The 23,908-nt window shown below is 57.5% G+C and overlaps 1 protein-coding gene across 1 annotated transcript; it reads left to right on the plus strand.

Moving 5' to 3' along the window:
• The first annotated feature begins 7,806 nt into the window (after positions 1-7,806).
• Positions 7,807-23,879, plus strand: Gna11 (G protein subunit alpha 11). Its single transcript, XM_085692431.2, has 7 exons — positions 7,807-8,086; positions 17,925-18,109; positions 19,617-19,771; positions 20,458-20,586; positions 21,367-21,496; positions 21,574-21,727; positions 21,803-23,879. Exons 1-7 carry the CDS (start codon positions 7,951-7,953, stop codon positions 21,991-21,993), a joined length of 1,080 nt encoding a protein of 359 aa, XP_085548557.1. The 5' UTR covers positions 7,807-7,950; the 3' UTR covers positions 21,994-23,879.
• Positions 23,880-23,908: the final 29 nt, after the last annotated feature.

The raw sequence follows: 23,908 nt of genomic DNA on the forward strand, positions 1-23,908 counted from the left end.
TTCCACCTCAGTCCCGGATGTCACCATGTCACCGGCACCCCAGCTAAGGCCTGGGTTCTTAAGTGAGTGCTCACCACACACTATGGGAAGCAAGCAGCAGAGGCAGGGGGATGAGCAGTTAGTCTGAGGCCAGCCTGGGCTACATGAGACCCTCCCAAAAGAGCCTTGTCTAAAAACATCTCAGAACAAGGGCTTCGAGCTACCAACCCAAAACACAGCAGCTCAGGCCAGACTGGGGGAGTCTGGGCTCCTTGATGCCCATCCCCCACCCCATACTTAGTCTGCAGCACTGCACCCTCGGGGTCCTCCCCGCTGGACACAAAGGAGCACGGGGCTGTGTGAGGAACAAGTGTCCAGTTAGTGAGGCCGGCGCACTAACCTAAGCAAGGCCTCCTTGCCCCAGGTGGGAGTAGGGATGGGAGGGAATGGGAGAGGGGCTCCTCTGTTCATTTGTTTCCTCTTGAGTGTTTACTGAGCCCTGACTGCCAATGACCTTAAAGCTGAGAAGGCACCCACAGGCTTGAGACCTGAGTCCTCCCGCCCCACCCCCGCCAGTGCTCCCCAGGGCCTGTGCAGAAGCCCTGGGCAATTCCTCTGTCCTCCAGGCGAGTCAGATCTGGGTATGTGGACAGGCTGTAGTCTTAGGACTTAATGTTACGTTTCCTCCCTTTTAGAGCCGGGTAAAGCGGTGATAGACGCCCGTCATGTCATGGAAGACAGAGGCACCAGAAGTCCCTGGACATTCTCAGCTACTTAGGGAATGTGAAGCCAGACTGTGCTTCACATTGACATGAGTCCCGACGTCAAACACCTACAGGCTGAGGTGTGGTGCTGGCCTCTGGGTGAGCACAGGCCCTGCCGTCTCCCACGCTGCAAACAACAAAAGAACCGACCACACACACACAAGCCAGACTGCACCCTCGCAGGCCTCCCTCGGGGTCCTGTTCCCCCAGCACCCAATGGCGGCTGTGACCTCTGCCCCACCACCTATTGGTGCTCTGTACATCTAGGTATTTGTTCCTTTTGTCCTATTCCTGCTCCAAAACCTAGGACAGGGCCCAACTCCCAAACGACTTGGTTTTATTTTGTTTTTAATTTCTTTTTGACACAGGGTCACAGGTAGCCCAAGCTGAACCCCAACTCCTTCTGTAGCTGAGGCTGACCTTGAACATCCATTGCCCTGCCTCTATCTCCAGAGTGCTGGGAGGACAGGTGCGAGCCATCATACCTGGTTTATTAAGGAGCTTGTGGCCTAGCCATGAGTGTGGGGGGGGGGGACAGTGGACTGGAAGCCCCTCCCCCAGTCTCCTCAGGGGCAGTGGCGTTGCATCGGTGATTTCTCTCTGCTCAGGATCAGGCACCAGACACACCCGCGAGGAGGACACCTCAGATCAGGGAGTCACCTGGGGTGTTTGAGGCCTTGCCCAGACTCCCTGGGGACCATTGGTGTAATTCTGAAGCTGAGTGTGTCTGCAGGGACACTTAGGTTGGGGGAATAGAGAGGCTTGGGCTACTCCCCTTGGCCTTTCCTGGTCCCCAAGATGTCCCTCTCCGGGCTTCTGTTTGTGGGGTGGCCCACAGGAGACCGAGGAAGAGGGCTCGGGAGTCCAATCTGGGCTACTGATTTGAGTTTGAAGTCTGGACTCCATGAGACCCTGTCTCAAGAAACAGAAGTGTTGCAGCTGGGAGATCATGTGGGAGAGGGCTTACATGTTGCAGGAGGACCCGGGTTCGAGGCCACACGTGACTTGGTGCGGTGGCACAAGTGCTGTTCCAAGGTGCGGAGGTGTGAGAACACAGGAGGATCCCAGGCCAGCCCTTGCTGCACTCTGGGTGCAGAGAAGCTCAGTGGTTAGCTCGCTGGCTGCCCCTACAGAGGACCCAAGTTTGGTTCCCAGAACCACCATGGGGCCCAAACCGCCTGTGGCTCCAGTTCTGAGGACCTAACCGCCCATTTTGGTCTCTGAGGTTACTGCACGCACAGGTTACAATCCCGGGGACCTAATGGCCCCTTCTAGCCTCCATGGGTACTACACACACGTGCACAGACATTTGCAGGCAACACACACATGAAATAAAAATAAATCTGGGACTGGAGAGATGGCTAGGAGCACTGACTGCTCTTCCAGAGGTCTTGAGTTCAATTCCCAGCACCCACATGGTGGTTCACAGCCATCTGTAATGAGATCTGGTGCCCTCTTCTGGTGTGCAGGCAGACATGCAGGCAGAACACTGTACCCATAATAAACAAATAAATCTTTCACCTGGTCAGTGTTGGTGCACACATTTAATCCCAGCACTCGGGAGGCAGAGACAGCTGGGTCCCTGAGCTGGAAGCCATCCTAGGCATCCTAGGCCACACACGAGAAGTCCTGTCTCTAAGAAGTGGGGAAAAATAAAAGAATTCAAAACGCTAAAATAAATAAATAAAAAGGGGCCAGAGCGCATCTTTGCTTCCCTGATTCTGCCGGGTGAGTACAGAGAGAGTGCAGCCCCGCCCGCCCCTGGGATACCCAGTGTCCCGAATGACCAGGGGCCGAGCATGGGTGAGTTCTGTAATCTGGAGGTGAGCATTCTCCGAGTAGGAAGCTGCGGCCCTCGGAGGGGCTCAGAAAGAGGTCAATACAGCGCTCTATGGATGCAGTTTCCTGGGAAGAACAAGATTCAAACTGAAGCCGGCCTCTGAGAACTGTCTCCAAGTGCTGGCACTGAGCTACCGAGAACGTGTGATGGCCAGAAGTCCACCTGTGTAGGGACGGTCACCTCTTGCCCTGGTCCCACCGTATCACTGTCTTCTCTGGCCTCTTTATCTATGATGTGGGTGTGGGTGTGAGGCCGACCCACTTCTCAGTCCTGAGCTAGCCAGCTCCTCAGGTGCATTAACTCTTAACACTGGGCCCAGAGGCCATAATTCCCAGAGAATGCCCTGCTTAGCATCATAAGACCCTTTTCCCCCGTGACTGAGATGGTATGCGGACACGGGTGATATCCCAGCACCCAGGGACCCGGAGCCCGTGGTCAGGACCACACCCAATTTTTATTTAACATCAAAGTTGATAAAATGCCAGATTCAGAAGGTGGCAGTTCCAGAACCGTCCACATGAGGGCGGTGGCGCCCCAGAATTGACTGCAGCTCATCCCAGGCCGGAGGGTGGTGACGTCATTTCCGGGTTTGGCGAGCTCAGCCTCCACCAGGGTACTTCAAGACTAATGCAGCATGGACCAGAAGGCTAGGGCAGGGGTTCCCCTGGGTGATGCAGACACTGCACTAGTTTCTCCCCAGTGGAGTAACTTGGACTCTGCAGGGTGCTGAGCTGAGTCTCCGCCTCCACACCCAGTTCATGTCGGCAGCTCCTCCAGTGACAGCTACATTCTGGGGTCTGCACTGAGGGGTTGACCCGACCCCTTTCCTGACCACGCTCTCAGTCCCTCACTGGGGGATTCTAGGCGGGGCACCACCCTGACCACGCCCCCAGCCCCTCACTGAGGGATCCTAGGTGAAGGTTTTATGAAAGACCCCATAACCTATCACAGAGGAGTTTTGTTCCCACTCTATTCATCTCCTGAGATTGGGTCTCATGTGGCTCTGGCTGACCCCCAACTCACTGTGTACTGAAGATGACCTCCAATTACTCCTCACTTGTCTGCCTCCAAGTGACAAATGTGTGCTATGCCTGGTCCATGTGCTCATGGGCGCTGGGGATGGAATCTGAGACCTCGTGTGGTCAGGCCCTGTCTCCTGCAGATGTCGCTGGTGACTGGCACTGTAGTCACTCTTTCTGCTGGGGTGGGGTACACACTTGCACACAGCTCAGAGACGGGCAGCCCCGGGTTGTCACTCCCGACTGGAAAGCCCTCCACAGGACTGTCACCACGACATACAGGAGGCAGAGATTGTTGTGAGTTCCAGGCCAGCCTCTGCTGCATAGTAAGATCTCGTCTTAAGGTATTTTTTTAAAGGGGCTGGTGACATAGCTCAGCAGGTAAAAGCAGAGGACCTGGGTTCAATCCCCAGCTCCCACACAGCAGCTCACACCTGTCTGTAACTCTAGTTCTAGGGGACCCAACGCAAAACACCAATGCACATAAAATTAAAATAAATAAAAGTTCAAAATAGGCCAGCACTCAGAGGACAGAGGCAAGTGGATCTCTGTGAGCTCGAGGCCAGCCTGGTCTACAAAGCAAATTCCAGGACAGGCTCCAAAGCTACACAGAGAAACCCTGGCTTGGGGAAATAAAAAAAAAGAGAGAGAGAGAGAGAAATAAAGATGTTTTAATTCAGGCAGCGGACAGCTCTGTGTGTCACAAGAGGCAGAGGTGGCTCTGCAGGGATGTGTCACTCAGCGCCGGGCAACAATCTCCAGACTGTGCAAGAGCCCTGGTCTCCACCCAGTGTCCTGTGAGCTCCCCCAGGCCTCCTCGCCTTTGTCTGAGCTCGAAGGCAGGGAGCGGCCTTGTCCCTAGCCTTGTCCCCGGCCCACGTGGGTTCCATAAACCCTCCATCCTGGGTCCAAGGGCAGGGCCAGGAGGAGGGAGCGGGGACCCGGTGTGGTGGCCTGGACTTTGGCTCCAGGGCCTCAGGTCTTCATTTCCCTCGATTGCCCCCAGTGCTCTTGAATTTGAAACCCAGGCTCTTTAAGGCCATAGGGTGACTTCTAGTCTTCTCCTGCTCGGCAGGCTAGCCCCGTCATACTCCTGCCTTCCAGGGCCTAGACTGACAGGCATGCACCATAGGGCCCCACTTTTTGAATTCTTCAATTTAATTTATTTATTCATTTGGTTTTTTGAGACAGGGTTTCTCTGTGCAGCCAGGCTGTCCTGGAACTGGCTTTGTAGACCAGGCTGGGTTTCATTTTGTTTTTCGTGGATTTTTTTGTTTGCTTGTTTTTGTTTTGTTGTGTTTTTGATGCAGGGTTTCTCTGTAGCTTTGGATCCTGTTCTGGAACTAGCTCTTGTAGACCAGGTTGGTCGCGAACTCACAGAGATCCACCTGTCTCTGCCTCCCGAGTGTTGGGATTAAAGGCATGAGCCACCAGGTGGGTTTGAACTCACGGAGATCTGTCTGTGTCTGCCTCCCGAGTGCTAGGATTAAAGACTGGAGCTACCATGCTTGGTACTTTTTGGATTCTTTACTGGTGCTGGGTGCCCCCCTACACACACATGTGGGGGCTCAGGGTGTCACCATCATGGAGTTAGCCTGGTTCCCGTTCCTAAAAGGTCCCACAGCACTGAGCACAACGATGGAAGCCCATTCCTCAGCCCAGCCTGCTAGAGGCTTAGGCAGGAGGATTGCTGTGAGTTCCAGGTCAGCCTGGGTTACAGAACCTCAGTCTGTCTGTCCCTGTGTCCATCTGCTCCCGCTGTTTGGCACTCTCATGGTTGCAGATGGGCTCGCCCAAGCGCAGCTACGTGGAGACTGGAGCTGCAGAGGCCACGTGGTGACCCACGTCTGCTAGGCTGTCACTCAGTGCCATTTGAGGGTTCTGGATTTGAACTCAGGTCCTCATGTTTGTATAGCGAGCGTTCTCACTGGCTGAGCACCCCCCTCCAGCCCCTGGGACCCTTTCTTGAAGACAATTTCCCAAGTGATGATCCCTGACTCATGAACCCCAAACAGAGCAGAGTTGGGGTAGGGGTGGGGAGAAAGGGACCAGAAATCCAACTCAGAAGTCCAGGAGCTGAAGCTACAGGGTTGTAACCATGTGTGTGCTGGGATTGAAGCCAGGTCCTCTGCAGGAGCAGCCGGTGCTCTACACCCCTGCCCTGGGCGCTAAATTTTTCTTCTTCTTAATTTCTGCTTAATTTGCACAGGGTGACCTCCTGTGCCCGTATCTGGTTTGGTGACACATATGTCCCTGTGGGAGAGGGGTGACATTACAGGGGTACAGTGGTTAGCACACCTGCTGCCCCTGCAGAGGACCCAGGTTCGGTTCCCAGCACCCACATGGGCTCACAACCACCTGTGACTCCAGCTCTGGGGACCCGACACCCTCACGTAGACATGAATGCAGGTAAAGCATCAATGCACATAAAATAAAAGCAAATTAATGTAAGAAAAGGTGCCAGGTGATGGTAGTGCACACCTTTAATCCCAGCACTCAAGAGGCAGAGGCAGGCAGACCTCTGAATTCGATGTTATCCTGGTCTATGGAGTGAGTTCCAGGGCAGTCAGGGCCACACAGAGAAACCCTGTGGGGGAGCGGGGGAGGAACGGAAAGAAAGGGGAGCCATATATGCACACAAAAATAAAAGTGAGGGACTGGAGAGATGGGTCAGCGGTTAAGAGCCCTGGTTGCTCTCCCAGAGGACCTGGGTTCATTTTCCAGCAACCACATCGCAGCTCACAACTATAATCCAGTTCCAGGGCACCTGACACCCTCACACTACTGCATATAAAGAAAATAATAAGTAAAATTGACCGGGTCTGATGGCGCATGTCTGTCACCCAGCGTTCAGGATGCCCAGGTTGAGCCGCTGCACTGTGAACTGCAAGACTTACTTTGACCTCCCTGGGCCACCAGGAGCCCATTGTCTGGACTGTGAACACCTGAGGTGGGGTTGGGCCCGACAGAGAGTTTCGGGGAGTGATCTCCCCACACCTGCAGTCAGCTAGTAAAAGGGGACTTTGACCCTCTGGCCCCTTATCTCAAGGCCGAGATCAGTGTCCCTGGCCAGGGACAACCCCACACCCCAGGGAGCACCTGGCTTTTGAGTTCTTGGTCTCTTTTACTAACATCCCAAACGTAGAGCCCTGACTGTGTACTCGAGTCTTTCTGGAAGGAGAAAAAACACTTCCCAGGTCTGTGAGTTAGTCCGTCCATGCTTAGGGAACTGGCTCCGCTCCAGCCCCAGGCAGCATATACAGTGCTTGGTATACAGTAGGCAGACCTAATGCTTATACCTCACCTGGCAGTTAGCAGGGTGATGCTAATGCCTGGTCGACAGGAAGTGCTCTATAATGTCTGTTATATACAGGCAATGCATATACACCTAGTAGAAGTAGGTGCTGTGCCAATGTCTGGTATACAGCAGGTACAGCATCCACGCTTGGCATACGTTGAATATTGAAAAACACTCCGCTCATGTACTTTTTTTTTTTTTTTTTGAAACAGAGTTTCTCTGTAGCTTTGGAGCCTGTTCCAGAACTAGCTCTTGTAGACCAGGCTGGCCTCGAACTCACAGAGATCTGCTTGCCTCTGCCTCCCAAGTGCTGGGATTAAAATTGTGCACCACCACCGCCCAGCCGGGCATGCATTTCTGACCGGCACTCAGTAGGCCTGCTTAAGAACGGGCGGGAGAACCAGGTCAGCGCATTTCCGCACATTCTCACGCAGCGAAGGCCGCTGCGGGCGCTCAAGCCGGTTTCGAACTTCGATCTCTGTTCCCGGCCCCGCGCTCGGGACAGGAGCCGACCACGGCCGAGCCGCACCCCCCTACCCCGAGCCGACAGGAGCCGAGAGCAGCCGAGTGCAGCCGAGTGCAGCCGAGCAGGGCCTTTCTAGAGGAACCTCGTAAAGCCCCTTCCCGAGAGTAACCGAGCTCGGGCTGGCGAGTCTTCCCCATTCCCACAATCCTCGGCGCTCGCGCCCAGCGGCCGAGCGCTCCGCTCCTTCCCACGTCGGCGCAACCGCACGCGCGCCTGCGCCGCACCGTCCAGACCCCGCCCCCGAGAGGCGAGGCCCCGCCCCTAGCCGGTGCTCCAGCCCTGTCCCTGCGGCGCGCGCGCAGCCGTGCGGCCCCTCCCATTGGCCGCGCCGCCTGCCCGTCGCGGGGCCCGTGGCAGCCCTTCAGGTCGTCGGGCGCCGGCGCTCGGTGGCGGCGGCTGCTGGTGGCGGCGGTGGCGGCTGCGCTGCGCGGCGCGGACGGCGGACTCACCTCTGGGGCCGGGCCGGGCCTTGAGGGACCGGGACGAGGCAGGGCCGGGCCGGCGGCGGCCGGGGGACCGCGACGATGACTCTGGAGTCCATGATGGCGTGTTGCCTGAGCGACGAGGTGAAGGAGTCGAAGCGCATCAACGCTGAGATCGAGAAGCAACTGCGGCGGGACAAGCGCGATGCCCGGCGCGAGCTCAAGCTGCTGCTGCTCGGTGAGCCGCGTCCCCGTGCCGTGGGACCTCTGTCACGGGGGCCGGGTGGGCGACCGGGGCATCCGGGCCCTGCCGGGGGTCCCCGCGCGCGCAGTGCGCCCGCACCCGCCGAGGTCTCCGGTCTCGGACGACCCTGCAGCGCCAGCAGCGCTAAGTGACAGCCCCACGCGACCACCACCTCCCGACCCCGGCCCGCTGCCCAAGGCCGGCCGGGCCACCCCGGGTGTCCCCCGAGCAACTGGTCAGCGCTGCCCCGCAGCAATCAGCCCTTCCGGGATTGCTGCACCCTGCGCTGTGCAGGTGGCCTGGGCCTGCGGTGGCCAGTCTCCGGCGTGCCGTCCCCGGGGCTCAGCCTGTGCGACCCTTTGTGGCCAGCCTGCCTGTTGCTCAGATTTCAATTCCTTCGGGGTCATCCTCCTGCCTCTGATATCCGAGGAGGCAGGTTTCTGCATCTCCTGGCCACGTCGGTCCTCAGCACACTTGGGGACTTGCTTTCTCTCTCTCCTGAGAATTCTTGCAAGGCGCTGGCCTCTGGCCCTGCTGCACCCACCGGTCTGCTCTCCCCTCTCCCCACATATCCTCAGGGTGAACCCTGTAGGCTGCCCTGCCCTCATGACACCCCTTGGGCTTCCAGACTCCCCAGGATAGTTCCCACTTGGTTGCACCCTCTTCTCTGCCTCCAAGGACTAGACCCCCAAAAAGTCCTGCTGTGCTCTAGTCTGGTTCCTTTCATGACTACTCCCCTGCCTCCCTCCCTATTCTGTAGATCTCTGAATTCCTCCACATTGGAGCTGGGTGCAGGAGAGTGGGTGGCTCTCCTTCTTTGGGCTTCTGTTCACCCGAACCCGGTGGGTTGTCCTAACAGTCAGCCTTGCAGCCTCCCTGCCCGTCCCTCTAGGGTCCAGTCTTGTCCTCTCCTCACTGCCGCCTACCCCAGAGAAGCTCATTGAGCGTCTCCTGCTCACTGGGGTTCTGACTCCTCAAGGCCCACCTGTTGCTGGGAGCCAGGGAGCCCAGGCCCAGCTGTCCCCTTGTTGTTACCCCAAATAAGAGCCCCAAATGAGGGCAAGGTGGCCTGGGCCCTGCGGAGGTTTACAAAACAGACAGACTGGGGAGCCCCACCACCCCTCCCAGCTCCTCCAAGCCAAGCCGCAGTCCAGGAACTGAGGCCCTGAGGCCCAGGGCAAGAGGTGGCCTTGGAGAACCTGAGGAAGGGGCTGTCTGGAGCCTTTGAGTAGGAGGTGGGAGCAGTGGTACTGGCATTCTTACTTGGGAGGGTACAGGTAGGGGGCACACTGTCTCCTGTTGCTGTGGCCTGTGTGCTCTAGGGTAGAGGAGCCTCAGTTACTTCCCCCAGCATGTTGGAATTCCCTCAAAGCTGCCTTCCAGGAAGGGAGGGGTAAGGAGAGGACAGGCCCATGGCGAACAACAGTGGCCTCAGGGTAGCCATTTGGGGGGGTAGAGTGTGGCTCTAGCTAACCTCTGCAGAGAGTCAGCTGTTTTCTCTTGGGGACAGTGGTGACATAAAGTGACCGAGCCCAGTGGTGTGTCACCCCAGCTCTCCCCCTTCCCCAGCGCTGGCCTTGAAGTCCCCTCGAATTCAGGGGTGCTCCCTGGTCCTGTGCTCTGACCTGGCTGAACAGGCCGGCAGCTGAGTGAGGGTCTTCGCGTTGACCTGCACGTGGTACAATCCCTTTACCCTACAGACTTGTTCTTGGTGCCCCCCTGTGCACACCCTTTTCACAGAAGTGTCTAGAGGCTGCTGCACAGAGACGGAGTAGAAGAGGACAGTGTTCCTGGGTAGGACAGGCGTGAACATTTGGTGTTGATCAGTACCTTGCTGGGAGGGCTTCCCAGAGGAGGTGGCCATGACCTTGGCTCTGGGAGCTCAGAAAAGTGGCCATCCGAGCAGCCTTTGGTCCCAGCCATTGGAGGGTTTCTGTGAGCAGGGCAGGGAGTCTGCCTGTGGGACCTGCTCTGCCATCCTACAGGCATCGTGCTCATGACACTGTCCCTCATCCCATAGCAGCTGTCTGCGGGGGACCTGTGGCCCTGCTGCCAGGGTCTGTCTGACCTCCAGAGCAGGCAGGATCCCCACCTCTGGACTGGATTCTGGCCTTCTCCCCCAGGCTTGAAGCTGCCGCCCTCACTCTGACTGTGCACCTGTGGGGAACTGTCTGGGAATGGGTTTTGTTCACTGGTGTGTCCCGTCACACCCTGCCAGTCCACATGTGGCCTGGGGAGATTGTTCAGCCAGGCAGAGAGGTGACTGCCCAGTGTCCTGTCTTGTTCTTGCGGTGGGCGTCCTGGGCGCTGCAGGGTAGTGAGCTGCATCTCTGTACATCGCTTAGTGTCCCCAGGCTTAGAACCCCCGCTCAGTCATGCATGGTGGTGTCTGGTGTAAAATAACAACTTGCAATACTGACTGGTGACCAGAGCAAGTTCTCAGGAGTGAAGCCACACAGGGCTGACTGCACACCTCCCATTGCGTGGTGCTACACTCCCGGCTTTTCCTGTGACACTCCAGGTGGTTCTAGTGGTGACCACTGATGTGCACGGGACTGACCGGAGAGGCCCTTCTAGCAAGCAAGGCGTCCATTTCCACTCATGTCGCCACTGTTCTGAGGTCCCCATGGTCCTCAGACTCTGCTGAGCCTTGGGGCCTCTGCTTCCCTGTGTGACTCCAGGCTGGGACAGAGCAGTCCTGCCACTGGGGAGCCAGCCACCCAGAGGTCTCGCTTGGAAATCCCTGTCCCTGAGGCTGGGCAGGGCTGGGCCCAGCTTTCTAAATAAAGCAGGCGGTTGGCTCCCAGCTTCCTGTCCTGAGCCGCGGGCTGGGCGGCCAAAGGCCGGGGATCCGGCGGGGGTGGCCCAAGGGCTGGGCTGGCCTCCCGCCCTGGGAAGGAGGCCTCAGCTGGCTCCCTACTTGTTGCTCCTGTCCCAAGATCCTGGTGGCTTCAGGCCACTCCTCAGGAGGCCAGGATGTGCCGCCCCTCCCCCTGGGGTCCTTGAACTTATTCCCAGCAAGACTCACAAGACACACTCCATCCCCTGCACCACACAGAGCAGATGGTGGGGCACAGGCCTGAGAGGTAAAGACACATCAGGAACTCTTAGGTTACATAGGGAGTTTGAGACAAGCCTGGGCTACATGAGACCCTGTCTCCAGAAGAGGGTACACGTTGTATCTCTAAGGTGTCCCCACTTTGTGATGAGACCTAGCCCGAGTCAAAGGTGACCGGGGCAGTGGTGGCCCGCTCAACCCTGTACCAACAGTTCCTTAAGATGTCTGCAGTGGCCTGTGCTGCGGCCCACTGCCTGTGAGAAGCACAGCTTGCCTCTCTACTCAGGGGCCACCTGCTCCAGCTAGGACCACAGCACTGATGGCTCTGCTGGGGACAGGCTGTGGCCCTGGGAGCATGGTGAACGCAGAGAGAGAGGTAGCTCAGCCCTGGACCAGCTGTCCACTCTGTCACCCACTGACTGGGTTTCTTCAGAGACTCTTTATGTCCCCAGGAGGAAGCCAACCAGGGTGTCATTGTAGGGATAGCAGGCTGGAGATGTGTGCTGCTCTGCTGGAGACTTCTGGGTTCAGGTGTAGCTGGCCCCCCACAATCACCAAGGCTCAGAGCAGAGTTGAGGTGTCTACAGGAGCTGGACTGCAATCTCCCTGGACCCCAGGCAGTGGGTGGGCCTCACTGTTCACCATCCCCGCAGCACTGTGTAGCTGTGTGTGCAGGTCTGTGCCTCAGTTTCCCTGGGGTAGGCGGGTTGAGAGCTGGGGGACACCGCATCCAGCCACTGCTGACCATAGCCGTTTGTCATTGTTGGGACTTTTTTTCCCGTTTCCTTGGTGCCTGCATCACCACACATAGGCCTCTCTTAGAGATGCTCTCCCTGTTCCCTGTGGGGCACCCCAATCCCTGCAGGACACTGGATAGCCATTCCTGCTTCCACCCACTGTGCCAGGAGCTCCCCCAGTGTCCTCAACATGCTTCTGGGATGGCGTCCGGGACCAGCGCGCTGTCCAGGCTACCACTGTTCCCATGATGTGTTTGCTGTCTGCTTCATACATGGCCCCGACACCCGTGGGCTTTGCTGTTCCTATGGAGTGGACCGCTTGGTCATTGGAATCCGCTACTCAAGGTGCACAGGGTCCTTCAAGCTGCCTCATGTGGGGGTGTGCCTTGGTTGAGATCACGAGTTTTCTTTGGGTATCCTGGCCTCAGTTTCCTCATCTATCAAGTGGGAGCATTGTCCCTGCCTGATAGAAGTGCTGTGGGATTCAGTATGAGGCAGCGTGGCACTTACTGCGGGGAGCCAGGTACACCCACAACAGTGTCCCCAGGGTCTGTGCTGCTCAGAGTGCCAGGCTGCCTGGTGCAGGTTTTCTCTGCATTGTGTCCACCCAGGCTGGGGTGCCGCTGGCCCCCATACCCACCTTTGCAGGGGACTGAGCACACTGGCTTCTGGGTCACCACAAGGTCCGAGGGTGGCTGTGTGACAGGATGTGGTCACTCTGGGGAACACGGTGCTGTTGCGTCATGGCCATCCTGAGAGGCTCCACACGGTCAGCGGTGGGCCCCTGCCTTGAGCCTGTCCACAGTTGACTTCGCTGCAGCTGCTGAGGACAGCACAGCGCCCTCGGGCAGGGGCAGGGGCAGGGGCAGGGTCTGGACTTGAGGATGTGACAGCTGGCACACTGGACAGTCCAGCTCTGCCCCTTTGCCAGAGCACTGAAGTTTGAGCCCACAGGGTGTCCTGAAGGGCCATGTGGTGGGCACAGGGTGGCTGACTTGGCCCTGTTTGGAGACAGGAGGCTGATGGGCATCAGGAGGTATTTGCAGGGAAACCCTTGTGGGGATGGGGCCTGGGGCCTCACATGTGCCCGGTAGGCACTCCACCACTCAGCTGCAGCCACAGCCCTGATTTTTCCTGAGACCTGGGGCCCATTCTGTAGCCCAGGCTGGTTTCACGCTTCCAACCCACAGTGCAGGTTTGCTGTTCCATGCATTCCCTCCAGAGGCGTAAAGCTGGGAGGCCATACCTTTAGACTCCCTGGGTGCCAGGCACGTCTTTGATCCCACCACTGAAGAGGCAGAGGCTGGCAGATCTGTGAGTTCTAGGCCAGCCTGGGCTACATAGTGAGACCCTGTCTGAAAAAAGAAAGCCAAGTAAAGAAAGCCTTCCAACGTGTAGTCAAGACAGCTGCTGTCAGCAAGTGTTCACTATGGTTAATGGACCTGGTACTAGTGCCTGGGGACATGTGGAGGCCTAGGGCAGGGGCATGTCCAAGAGTGGTTCCTGCTGGTTGTGGGGTGCTCATGCTGGGCAGCTGTGCAGTAGAGAACATGAACCTTCACTATCAGCCACTGGTGTGGCCATCGGTGCCCACACACTGGGGCCCCTGGGAGACTTTGCCACCAGCCCAGAGATAAGATCGCAGCAATGAGTTCAGAGACTGGTGCATGTGGCCCGCGACTGTTGGTGGCAGGCGTCACCCTTACAGCTGTGATTTTCACTACCCAGGGCACTGTCATGAGACAGGACAGGAACCAAGCCTTAAAGCCACAACATGCAGCAGTGTTCGGGCCTGTCATGCAGTGACTGTGACATCAGGCCACTTAACTGTTCTGTGACTCAGTTCCCTCAAGTAGGTCTCAGCGATAGGTCCTGGCTGAGCCTGTGGGCGGGGCCTGAGCCTGTGGGTGCTGCTGTAGCTTGCATGGGGCTGCACTTCCTCACCTGACTCCAGGTTGACTCACTGGGTTACTGAGGGCCTCCATGGGGAGATGACAAACATGTGGCTCCGCATGTTCCAGCGTCACCCAGGATGTGAGGGGCATTCCCGCCTGCTCTTCCCACCTCTCAGTCTTTGGTGCCAACACCAGCTGGCAGCCTCTGTGAGGTGACTCTGATGCTGGGACTGTGAGCATATGTGAACACTGTGCCAGGGAATGGGTACCACAGCCAGTGTCTGCATGCTCCAACCCCCTTCTCCCACCCTTCACCCATCCATCCCTCACTCCTTCATCTGTCTGTCTATCCCTCCCTTACAGCATCTTCTCCCTTCTCCTGCCTTTCTCCAAGGGTGGAGGCTCAGTCCCTCCATCTCTTCTCTTCCCACTGGGGAGGTCTAAGTGGCCTGTTTGAACAGGTCTGGCTGTGACCAGCCTTTCTGGGCTCTGCTGGGTGCATGCTGTGTGGTCACCTTAGTCTTCAGATGGATACAGCAGGCCTGGTGTCAGCAGGTACAGGAGGATGACTGGGGACCCCCAGTATCAAACCACCCCAGCACGAGCCTGCTGAGGACCACAGGCTATGTGAATTCAATGGCTTCATCCTGGTCTTTTCGGGATGTATGTAAAAAGTGCTGCTGTCTGTGGGCTCCGAGGTGTCAGAACTCTCACTGACACCACATGCAGCTTCCCCAGGGAAAGGTGCCGACCGGGCATTCCTCTGCCCTTGCTTGTGATCTCACACCTGCTGCTAGTCAACAGGTGAACCTGACTCTGCCCTGGGCAGGAAGGCATGGGGTGCTTGTGGGGAGAGCTAGCTGACTCTCAGCTAGGAGGAGGGATACCAGCCCCCAGGACTCCTCAATGCCACCCCGTCCATGACCATGGACACTGGCTGTTGTGTGTGGTCCCAAGTATGACTTGGGTCTGCTGAATGGGGGATGCTGAATGGGGGATGTACCCCACTCTTGGATGTGGGGGTGGGTGACAGGACATGACGGTGAAGTTGGCTCCCAGAGACATGGCCATTAGTGAAGCCACACAGTGGAGTGGCTCTTCCCGGGTACTGGTCCCAGCTGTGCCCTTGACCCTGGCACATGCTGTTAGTTTGTAACCAGGTACCACAGGGTGGGCTGAAGCTTGGACCCAGCCAGGCCTAGCTTGCTGTCCAGCAGCCTGAGTTCCTGCTGGACTTGGATTCTGTGGTGGCCCTCTTTTGTCTGGGCCCATCATTACAGTGGCCTTTTTCCACCTGGTATAGTGGCATGTCATCTTTTGGCAGCTGCCTGCTTGCGTGTGGCCTCCTTGGGTAATGTGTTAGGCCAAGCTCAGTGGGCCCAGGGCAGGACACTGGGATCTACTGGTTGCTGGCGAGGGCACAGTGACGAAAGCGATGGACACCCTTGTGTTTCTGTGGGTCTGAGTCCTAAGAGCATAAAAAGTTGTTTTTTCACATGTGTGCAGTACCTGTGGTGGACACAAGAGGGAGACAGATCCCAAGATCTGGGGTTACAGCTGAGCAACATGGGTGTTGGAAAACCAACCAAGGTCCTCCACAAGAACAAGAAGTTGTCTGTTGACCCTTGGATTTTTTTTGTTTTGTTTTTGTTGTTGTAGTTGTTTTTTGGTTTTTGTTTTGTTTTGTTGGGGGGTGAATTTCAAGACAGGGTTTCTCTGTGTAGCCCTGGCTATCCCGGAACTCACACTGTAGACCAGGCTGGCCTCACAGAGATCCTCCTGCCTCTGCCTCCCGAGTGCTGGGATTAAAGGCATGTGTCACCACTACCCAGCCAAGCCTTGGGTCTTAATGTTTAGAATCTGCAACTCCAGAAGGGACAGAGGCTCTAAGGCGTTCCATGTAGTGGGAATACTCGGTCTTCCACATGGTCCCTTGCAGCTTGCCCCCTTGCTTTCCCTCTGTTGAAGACCCTGTCACTGGCTCAGTTTGTGGTAAGGACTTCATGCAGCCAGCCTGGGTTGCACTGCTGTTTTCCCTGCCCAAGAGCAGGAGTTCACATATCTGTGTGCGTGTGAGAGCCTGGGAGTCTGCAGTGAATGCATGAACAAGTGGGCGTTCACTGTGTTCCTGGAGAGCTCTGCTGGAACTGGTGCCAGCTGAGGCCATGATGCTGTCCAGACTGGCCTGGAACTCAGAGACCTTCTGTCTCTGCCTCCTGACCTCTGGCTTAAAGGTGTGCTCCACCACCTCCCAAGTCCCTGATAAGCTTTTGTGATCCTTTAATTAAACCAGGGTACTTGATAGCATCTGTGCCCCATCATTGCTGTGGGGGAGCAGGGCCTTTCTGTTGAGGCATTTGCCCTGGGCTGTTCCTGCATGGGTGAGAACTCTCACACAGCTGCTAATGTACCAGCCTTCCTGGTGCCGTGACCTTTTAACATAGGTCTGAGGACCCCGACCATAAAATTACTTTGCTGCCATTTCATAATTGTTATTTTGCTACTGTTATTGATCATAATGTAAATATCTGTATTTTCTGTTGGACTTAGGTGACCCCTGTAAAAGGGCCATTTGACCCTTAAAGGGGTCACGACCCTGAGAACCATTGGGCGATGGGTTTGCAGTAGTTTTTTGTATGTATTCAGTGTTAGGGGTGAAGCTCAGGACCTCACACAGGCCCACTCCAACACTAGCACCTCACTGTGGGATTCTAGGCGGGGCTCCACCCTGACCTCGCCCCCAGCCCCTCACTGAGGATTCTAGGCGGGGCTCCACCCTGACCTCGCCCCCAGCCCCTCACTGAGGATTCTAGGCGGGGCTCCACCCTGACCATGCCCCCAGCCCCTCACTGGGGGATTCTAGGCAGGGCTCCACTCTGACCACGCCCCCAGCCCCTCACTGAGGATTCTAGGCAGGGCTCCACCCTGACCACGCCCCCAGCCCCTCACTGGGGGATTCTATGGGAGCTCTGTCTGTGAGTTACAGCTCTGTCCTTATTTTACACCTGTAATTTACTTGGCATGTGTGTCCCCACAGGTGCACATGTGCATATGAATGTGGAGCCCAGAGGGTAGTGCCGAGTGTCTTCCTCCATCTCTCCTGTACTTCACCGACCAGTCCCACTTGAGCCGAAGCTAGTTTACCAGGGACGCCTGTGCGCCCCAAGCACTGGGGTTACAGGCGGATGAGACACCCTCACCTCCAGGTGTCTCATGGGTTTGGGCGCCCATGAGGGTCCTCGTGCTGACACAGCTTCATTGTACCGGCACAGCTCTCTGCCTCCTTTTATCTTTTCCTTTCGCTTCCTTCCCATCCAGGACCTCATGCATGTGTCTGCCTTGACCTTTGCGTGCACGCTCATGTGTGTGCTCACACAGCTGTGCATACAGGTGCGAGTGTGTGTAAACATGCACGTACACCACAGCTTCACACAGTGTAGCCCTGGCTGGCCTGGGGAGGGTATTGCTGAGTTTGGGGAGTTGAGCTCTAGGTGAAGCATCTGAGGAGCAAGCAAGGCTGCAGGCACCCCCACCCAGAGGCTGGGACAGCTGCAGCACAAGTTCCTAACATTTGGGCCCAGCATATGCGGCCTAGAGAGAACAACTTCAGAGCCGCAGGGCAGGGAGCCACTGCCCACTCTGCAGCTGCACAGCAGCTGTCCCCAGGGCCTCTGCCTGAGGCCAGCAGCCTTTCTGGGGCCAGCTCTGGGCGTTTCCTGCAGGGGCTAAGCGTCCAGCATACCTTCAGGTCTAGGAGGTGCGGGTGGGGTCCGTGCTGAGAGCATGGTTGGGGTGACCAAGTGAGCACCCCTGGTGCTGACCATATGAGCCTTGCTCCTTGGCTGCAGGGGGTCAGTGGGGATTAACACTGACCTGGGGGACCTTCTGTCATGGGGGGGGGGAACTGGTGGCGAGGCCCCAGGTGCTGCTGGGCCTTAGGCCATGGAAGGGCCCGGGGACGAGTTCATGGCGTCCCTGTCGGCAGCAGCTGGTGAGCAGGCACCCCATGCTCCTGAGGAAGTGGGGAGTGCCTGGTGTTCTCAGGTGGGAGCATGATCCCTCAGGATTGGGAGAACATCTGGAGGGGAAGTGGGCGTGGCTTTGGAAGGCGGGGAGCGTGTGGTGAGAAATGCCTTCTGCAGGCACTGGGGAGAGCGGGAAGAGCACCTTCATCAAGCAGATGCGCATCATCCATGGTGCCGGCTACTCGGAAGAGGACAAGCGTGGCTTCACCAAGCTGGTGTACCAGAACATCTTCACCGCCATGCAGGCCATGGTGCGCGCCATGGAGACGCTCAAGATCCTCTACAAGTATGAGCAGAACAAGGTGAGGGGTGGGGCCGGAGTGGGGGCGAGGCCTAGAAAATGGGGGCTGGTTAGGCTGTCATCCATCATTTACCTGCTACCTGGAGACCCATGCCCTCTGTACCTTTTCTCCCCCCTGAGGCAGGGTTTCTCTGTAGCCCCGACTGTCCTGGAACTTATTCTGTAGACCAGACTGGCCTCAAACTTAGAGATCTGCCTGCCTGTGTCTCCTGAGTGCTGGAAAGTGTGAGCCACCATGCCTGGCTTATTTTATCTTGAAATCGGTTGGAGCCTGTTGGGTCTGAAGTCACACTGAGCCAGGCCCCCAACCCTGGTGCTTTAGAAACAAGATCTTCCTTAGTAGTTCAAGTCGGTCTGCAATTTGCCATCCCTCTGCCTCTGTCTCCCAAGGGCCAGGTATTGCCAGAAGAGCCTCCAGTCAGATCATGGGGACCTGCAGAGCCCGTGGTGTTTAGTTAGGGTCCTGTGGCTCTGGATATGTGTGGGCACCTTGCCCGACACCGGTGTCTCTACAGCCTCTTGACTATGGTTGTCCAGGAGGTTCTCTAGTGCAGGGAGGGAACCGTAGCCCAGGGCTGTGGTGAGCACTCCCTTCTGGCTCTTCCCACAAACAGGGCTCTGAAAGCTTCCTACCCTACACGAGGGTCAGGGCAGTCACTGTCATGGTTGGGGTTCTTCCCACTTAAGGACAGGCAGATGGGCAGATGTTTCCCCCCAGGATTCAGTGAGGCCCAGGCAGCCTAGCCTGGTAGGTGCTGTGTGAGCAGTGTAGAGCCACCTTGGGAAGAGTATGCTCCACCCCACAGTCAGCCCTTGGGGGCTGGTGGTGTGTTTCACTGGCTCCTATGGCCTGGGGCTGTGGAAGGGGCTGGAACAGCTGCAGCACAAGTTCCTAACATTTGGGCCCAGCATATGCGGCCTAGAGAGAACAGCTTCAGAGCCGCGGGGCAGGGAGCCACTGCTCACTCTGCAGCTGCACCTCTTAGTACCTCACAAAGAAGGGTGCAGCCCCAATCTGAAGTCCCCTTTCTGGGCTTCCCAGGAGCAGGTTCAGGGTTTTGGCTGGGTTCTTGTGGTTAGAGGCTCGTCTGGAGGACATGAAGCCCTGGGTTACATGTGTATACGCACACACGCACTCACATACATACCAATAACCCAGGTGTACTCATCTGCCATTCTAGAGTGTGTGGGATGAGCTCAAGGTCAGCCTGGACCACGTGACCTTGTTTCAGAAAACAAAGGCATGCAGAAAGGGAAATGCAGATTCATCGTCTCCCCAGTCCTTCCCTCCACCCACACAGTGGATCACAGCTTAGTTGGCATGACCAGGAAACACGGGTTGTGAGGCGCTCTCCCCGGTTGCTGCTGGGTTTGCTGGGTCTGTTGCCTCCAGGAGGCCTAAGCCTTGTGAACCCCAGCTGCAGCTCCCCTAACTGCTCTGCCAACTCTGCAGGCTCCCTGCTTGGCCAGGGCCCCCCAGAGTTCATGGCCTGCCCTCCCTCCGTCAGGCCAATGCACTCCTGATCCGGGAGGTGGATGTAGAGAAAGTCACCACCTTCGACCACCAGTACGTGAATGCCATCAAGACGCTGTGGAGTGACCCTGGGGTCCAGGAGTGTTACGATCGCAGGCGGGAGTTCCAGCTGTCTGACTCGGCTAAGTAGTGAGTGGGGCTGACATGCATGGCTAACCCTAGGCCCCAGGAGCCATAGGATGGGGGTGGCTCATGTGGCCTGTCCATAGCCTCATCGCGCACAGGGTTGGCCAGCTCTCTGCTCCACCGTCCAGATGTGTGGGAGCACACAGTTTAAGGCTGACCCAACCTCTACTGATTCTCCTTGCGCTCAGGCCTCTCAGCGGGTCCCGTAGGCCACCCTCCTTGCAGCCTCTTACCATGTCCCCATAGCTTCACTGGCTGAGCATGTTCAGGGGCAGTCACAGCTCAGGAGGGTCTAGTCTGATGGTTGTCACATAGGCTCCCAGGTCAGCAGTGAGTGTCACCAGCGGCTGTCCCTGACTGGCTTGCCTGTTCTAAACCCACAGCCACTCTGACCCTGAGTTGAGCTTTATGAGGTGTCCCCTGTGCTGTGGACCCCATTCCAGCTGTCCTGGGCAGTGACACCAAGTCCCTTCCTGAGATCATTTTCTGTTTGGGACACTCGTATCCCTGGGCCCATGGAGGCAGTGTGCTTTTGTTAGGGCCAGTAGGGCCCGGCAGTGTATCAGGCCGCTGGCCCCTCCAGTCCCCAGTTTGTGTCTGCAACACAATACCAAGTTCCTGTCTCTTGTGGGTGTGGGATCTGAGCCACTGTCCCCAGCAGCTCCTGAGCACATACCCCTCCACTGCAGCTACTTGACGGACGTGGACCGTATCGCCACCGTGGGCTACCTGCCCACCCAACAGGATGTGCTGCGGGTGCGCGTGCCCACCACGGGCATCATCGAGTACCCGTTTGACCTGGAGAACATCATCTTCAGGTGACGGCCGGGGTGCTGTGAGGCGTATGGGCTGGCGGGTGTATGGAGAAGGCCCTGAGGCAGCCCCTGCTGGGAGAGCCTGGCAGGACCCTGCCCTGGGACCCCAGCGAGCCTGTGCACCACAGACTCAGGGGTCAGACGGGGTCAGGATGGCTTAGGCCACAGTTGCCCTAGTCATCTCCCTTGACCTGCGGGCATGTTGTGTTTGTCTCTGCCTCTGCTGTGTGTGCAGCTCACTTTCCCTGCCTTTTTGTACAACCCCTGATGGTGCCATGACATCGGGGCAGAGATGTGTTCCCGCCTAAGGCCCTGCCCAGGGCGAGAGTGCACCATGTCCTTCCTTCCCTGTGGTGCCCCCTCCTAGGCACATGCCCCCACAGCCAGGTGTCCATCTTAGACTGCCACGGACACTCCAGTGAGGGCAGAGGCCAATGGTGCACCCTTGGGGACTGCATGGCCAGCAACCTTGAGTCCTGGCCAGGTGTGGCCAGATGGGCAGCCCTGTGGTTCCCATACCACCAGCAGGTAAAGTCCATGGGTAGAGGCTGTCACCCTCCTTGAGCTCGGCCAGAGCCACCAACACAAACGCTGGGGAAATGATGTCTGTCCCAGCTTGTGCAGAGCTGTGTGGTTCTGAGCCGTACAGAGGTCCAAAAGTCACCCAGGCTCTGGGTGAGGGACTTGAACATCTACACGGACGCCTGCCTGGCCATCCTTTAGGAATGGGCATGGGCTGCAGGCAGCACCCAGGAGCTGAGTTGTCATGTGGTCTCCCTTTAGGATGGTGGACGTGGGCGGGCAGAGGTCAGAACGCAGGAAGTGGATCCATTGCTTCGAGAATGTGACGTCCATCATGTTCTTGGTGGCCCTGAGCGAGTATGACCAGGTCCTAGTGGAGTCAGACAACGAGGTGACACTGGGGACGCTCATGGGGGCCAGGAGGGGGCCAGGCATGGGTAGCTTGCTCACCGTGTGTGCGGCCCACAGAACCGCATGGAGGAGAGCAAGGCGCTGTTCCGTACCATCATCACTTACCCCTGGTTCCAGAACTCGTCTGTCATCCTCTTCCTCAACAAGAAGGACCTTCTAGAAGACAAGATCCTGCACTCGCACCTGGTGGACTACTTCCCCGAGTTCGACGGTGAGCACTGCCCTTGTCCCCACTGTCCCCAAGGCCTGACTGCCGCTGACCTCGCCCTCGCCCCTTTCCCTGCAGGGCCGCAGCGGGACGCACAAGCCGCACGTGAGTTCATCCTGAAGATGTTTGTGGACCTGAACCCCGACAGCGACAAGATCATCTACTCACACTTCACCTGTGCCACCGACACTGAGAACATCCGCTTCGTGTTTGCCGCCGTGAAGGACACCATCCTGCAGCTGAACCTGAAGGAGTACAACCTGGTGTGACCAGGGCGTGGCCACCACCAGGGCCAGCTCCCTCCGCATCCCGTGACCCAAACCACGGGCCTGGGTGCACCGGGGCCGGGGCCTCTTTTCCCTCTCACTTCCTGTCCCCGTCACCCATCCTCAAGGGCAGGGCAGCCTCTTTCTGGCCTTGACTCCTTGTGGCTGGAGTTTTTTTTTTTTTTTTTTTTCCTAGGGAGAGAGAGAGAGAGAGAGAGAGAGAGAGAGAGAGAGAGAGAGATGATGATGATGATGATGAGCAGCAGTGGGCCCTCCCAAAGAGTCCCCTACGGCCACAAGGTGATCAAGGTCAGGGACACTGCAGCCCAAGCCCATGGTCCCGAGTTCGAGTCCTCCTCCAGGAAGGCTGGACTGGAGGCTTGGGGACCACAGAGTTTCCCTTTTCTAAGTTATTGATATCCCGTGTGTACTCACAACCTGCACCATCTGCTCCCCAGACTCCAAGAAGTGGGGGTGGGCGGCACCTGTGCCCACCCTGGGAAGTGCCTAACCGTTTTTTGTTTTGTTTTTATTTTTGAAGAAAAGAGAAATACTCTCCTGCACTCTGTCTTGGCAGGGCAGGTGACACACTGCAGGTCCCCTGCTCTGAGTGGCTGTCACTTCTGTGTGTCCCCCTGCCTCAGACAGGGCCAGTCCTGCGGCAGAGCCTTCAGGGACATTGAGTCCCTGAGATCCACTCCCCAATGGCCTGGCCAGCAAGATCCTGGGGACCCCAAGGGGCTGTGTGTAGCGGACGGTGGGGGCGCTGGGCAGCTGGAGGCGCCACCTGTGTGGCTCCGTGACAGCAGGATGCACAGGGGCCTCTTCCGAATATTCTCAGGTCCGTCCCCAGATATGGGCAGTAGCCTCGCCCCACGCCTTGGTCCCCGGCCCCAGTCACTGCACCATGCCTGGTGCTTCCCAAGCCCAAGGGCCAGCATCCAGGAGGTGCTGGCCATGACCAGAGAGGACACAGGCGGCCCCCTGTTGCTCATATACACTACAATGTCTGTCTGTCTGTCAGATTTCTTTACTTTTGCACGTGCATTCTGGGCTTGGTTATCTGGCCATGCCTTTGTCCTGCCTGACATGCTGGACTCCAGGCCCCAGAGTGTCCACGCAGACACACGCCAATCTGGGCAGGTGTCCACAATTGCTGTTCCAGGCAGAAGGGAACAAGGGACCAGTGGACACGACAGAGTCCCAGGATATGGACAGGTGGCTGTGACAAGCACCCACATTCCTGGCCTCCAGCCCGTGGATTCCCCACCTTCTCATGCTGGGCTCCTCTCCTGTCTCCAGCTGAGGGTCCAGTCTTGTGCCATCCCAACCACAACAGGGCTGCGTGGATGGCAGGGTCATCCTGGCCACACAGCTCTTGGGAGGTCCCGGTCCCCAAAGAGTAGGGCACCTGCTGCACAGCAGGAAGAGGACTTGGGACTGTACAGGTGTGAGGGCTGGGCCTCCCCAAGCCAGCAAAGTGTTAGCCCTTCTCAGGCAGTGTGCCAAGTACGCCAGGGCCTTTGGGGACCCAGCCTCCCCACAGCCAACCTAGCCCTCGCCAAGGGGCAGCCCGACTGCAGGGGACATGCTGACGTCGTTGTGGCTGCTGCGCCCTTGTATATTATTGCACAGCCCTGGTTTAGGAGAGCACTCAGAACACTGTTTACCCTCGTCCTTTGCGAAGCATGTTCCTCGTGAGTTGGGGGAGACTCAGGCACCCAGCTCGGCACCAGGCTCCTGCAGGCCCTTGGCCACCAGGGCTGGACGCCAGGGTGCCACAGCGGATCGGGGCCGTGACCCCGTAACCCAGAAGGTCTCGCAGAAGCCGCCTTTTCATATCTTTCTCTTGGATTCTGTTTTAAAGCGGAATAAATTTTGTTCCTAAACTCTGGCTCCTTTGGGGTTATTGTTAAAG

Source organism: Myodes glareolus, chromosome 8 (genome assembly GCF_982192425.1).
Source record: "Myodes glareolus chromosome 8, mMyoGla1.1, whole genome shotgun sequence".
NCBI lineage: Eukaryota > Metazoa > Chordata > Mammalia > Rodentia > Cricetidae > Myodes > Myodes glareolus.

Bases quoted from the DNA above. Each gene is read 5' to 3' on its own strand.
- Gna11 (XM_085692431.2), top strand. From the start codon at position 7,951: ATGACTCTGGAGTCCATGATGGCGTGTTGCCTGAGCGACGAGGTGAAG. The intron at 19,772-20,457 runs GTGAGTGGGGCT...CCTCCACTGCAG, and splicing joins CTGTCTGACTCGGCTAAGTA to CTACTTGACGGACGTGGACC. The intron at 21,497-21,573 runs GTGACACTGGGG...TGCGGCCCACAG, and splicing joins TAGTGGAGTCAGACAACGAG to AACCGCATGGAGGAGAGCAA.